Source organism: Colobus angolensis, unplaced genomic scaffold, assembly GCF_000951035.1.
Source record: "Colobus angolensis palliatus isolate OR3802 unplaced genomic scaffold, Cang.pa_1.0 Scaffold24, whole genome shotgun sequence".
Lineage (NCBI taxonomy): Eukaryota > Metazoa > Chordata > Mammalia > Primates > Cercopithecidae > Colobus > Colobus angolensis.
Genome location: NW_012115599.1, coordinates 12,662,346 through 12,664,777, shown reverse-complemented (window position 1 = coordinate 12,664,777; position 2,432 = coordinate 12,662,346). Strand labels below are relative to the sequence as shown.

The following is a 2,432-nucleotide window of genomic DNA, read 5'->3' as shown; positions in this document are numbered from 1 at the left end:
AAGAAATGTGTAAAAACATTCAGTGCTGTAACTTTTGGACTTTGGTTGATTTTTAGTTATGATTTTTTTTTTTTTTTTTGAGATGGAATGTCACTGTGTTGCCTAGTCTGGAGTGCAGTAGCATGATCTCAGTTCACTGCAACCTCCACCTCCCAGATTCAAGTGATTCTCCTGTCTCAGCCTCTCGAATAGCTGGGATTACAGGCGCATGCAATCATACCCAGCTAATTTTTGTATTTTTAGTAGAGACAGGGTTTCACCTTGTTGGCCAGGGTGGTCTTGAACTCCTGACATCAGGTGATCCACCCACTTTGGCCTCCCAAAGTTCTGGGATTATAGGTGTGAGCCACTGCGACTGGCTGCTAGTCATGATTTTGTTATTAGGCTTAAGGCATCATTGTTGTATTAATGTAAGCAGTGGTTGGGAGGACAAGGAACAATTTTTTTTTTTTTTTGAGACAGAGTCTCTCTGTGTCTCCCAGGTTGGAGTGCAATGGCACAATCTTGGCTCACTGCATGCTCCGCCTCCTGGGTTCATGCCATTCTCCTGCCTCAGCCTCCTGAGTAGCTGGGACTACAGGCGCCTGCCACCATGCCTGGCTAATTTTTTGTATTTTTAGTAGAAACGGGGTTTCACCATGTTAAGGATGGTCTCAATCTTACCTCGTCGTGATCCACCCGAGTCGGCCTCCCAAAGTGCTGGGATTATAGGCTGGAGCCACTGTGCCCAGCCAGGAACATTTTTTTTTTTTTGAGATAGGATTTTCCTTTGTCACCCAGGCTGGAGTGTAGTGGAGTGATCTTGGCTCACTGTAGCCTTGATCTCCTACGCTTAAACGTCCTTCCCACCTTAGCTTCCCAAGTAGCTGGGACCAGCAACTTTGCTGCAGTTACTCAACTGTTCCTTGTAGAGAGAAGCTGTAGCCAATATATAAATAAATGTGCTGGGCACTGTGGCTCACACCTGTAATATCACAGCACTTTGGAAGGCCAAGGTGAGAGGATCACTTGAGCCTAGGGGTTTGAGACCAGCCTGGGCAACATTGTGAGACATCATCTCTACAAAAAATTTAAAAGATGGCTGGTCATAGTGGCTCGTGTCTCTAGTCCCAGCAACTCAGGAAGTTGAGGTGGGATGATTGCTTGAGCCCAGATGGTTGAGGCTGCAGTGAGCTGAGATCGTGCTATTGCATTCCATCCTGGGCAACAGAGCAGGACCCTGTTCAAAAAAAAAAAAGGTAGATAGAGATAAATGTGGTTGTGTTCCAATACTTTTTTTTTTTTTTTTTTAACACAAAAGCCAGTGGCTGGCCAATGGGGCATATAGTTTGCTGACCTCTGGTCTAGATAATATAGTAAAAAAAATTACCACAGTATGTTGCTGGATAATGTTTTTAAGTAATACTGTAGCAACCAGCTAATGCTGCTGATACTAGACACATTACTTATATAAAGGCAAAACTTTATTAAATTTTTAGTGTTGGACATTTGTTTCTATGTCTGATATGATCTTTTTATTTTGCAGCCATCTGTGAGAAAGACACACTGCAGTGGAAGAAAACACAAAGAGAATGTGAAAGACTATTATCAGAAATGGATGGAAGAGCAGGCTCAGAGCCTGATTGACAAAACAAGTATGCTTCAGTCTCTTGTTCTGATGTGGTAAAATGGTCCTATTCTTTCTTGTCCCTGTCTCTGGTGTTTTTCACAGAGGCAACTCATTCTGAATGATAAATAGGAGCATTTGGGATGTTGAATGAAAGAAGTGGAAGGTCATTGGTTTCCCAAGGATATAAGAACACATTAATATTTATTATTGAGGATAGAGCAATCAGAGACAGCAATAAGGTTAGATGGGGAAGTGAGGCAGAGAAGAATGGCGTTGCTTAATATTTATCTATTAACACCAGATTTTATAGCAAATTTCTATAAAGCCCTTTTGTAGTTAATCCACAGGTTTTAGAAGTGTGTTCCTATTCTAATAGGAGCAGATGAGGAGTGGGTTTATGGTTTTCCCCAAGTAGTTTGAGACTATATTTAGATGTTTTATTTGTAGTCCTGACAGAGTACTAGTCAAAAAGAAATTACTTGATGTAACAAAATAGTCTGAATATGTTTCGGACCCCTGTTGTACATCCCATGCTCTTATTATTAGGAACATTTTGTTCTGGCTTTTTGGGTCTAGGACACTAACTGAAGGAGATGTTGCATTTTTAGTTTAGATCATCCTGGTGTATTTGAATCACAGCCTTTCTTATTCATTGTACTCCAAGCTGGCAAGCAAATATGGGTTTTGTGATGTGACTTTTTAAAAAAGCAGTAGGCCAGGTGCAGCGGCTAATGCCTGTAATCCCAGCACTTTGGGACCTTGAGGCGGGCAGATCACTTGAGGCCAGCAGTTGGAGACCATCCTGGCCAACATGGTGAAACCC

At 42.0% G+C, this 2,432-nt stretch overlaps 1 protein-coding gene across 1 annotated transcript in view; it reads left to right on the top strand.

Annotated features, from left to right (window-relative positions):
• SNRPC (small nuclear ribonucleoprotein polypeptide C) overlaps nt 1-2,432 on the top strand; it is a 16,673-nt gene that overhangs the window by 3,729 nt on the left and 10,512 nt on the right. Inside the window, exon 3 of the mRNA XM_011945407.1 lies at nt 1,526-1,634. Coding sequence (XP_011800797.1) covers nt 1,526-1,634 — 109 coding nt within the window. The remainder of the gene's footprint in view (nt 1-1,525; nt 1,635-2,432) is intronic.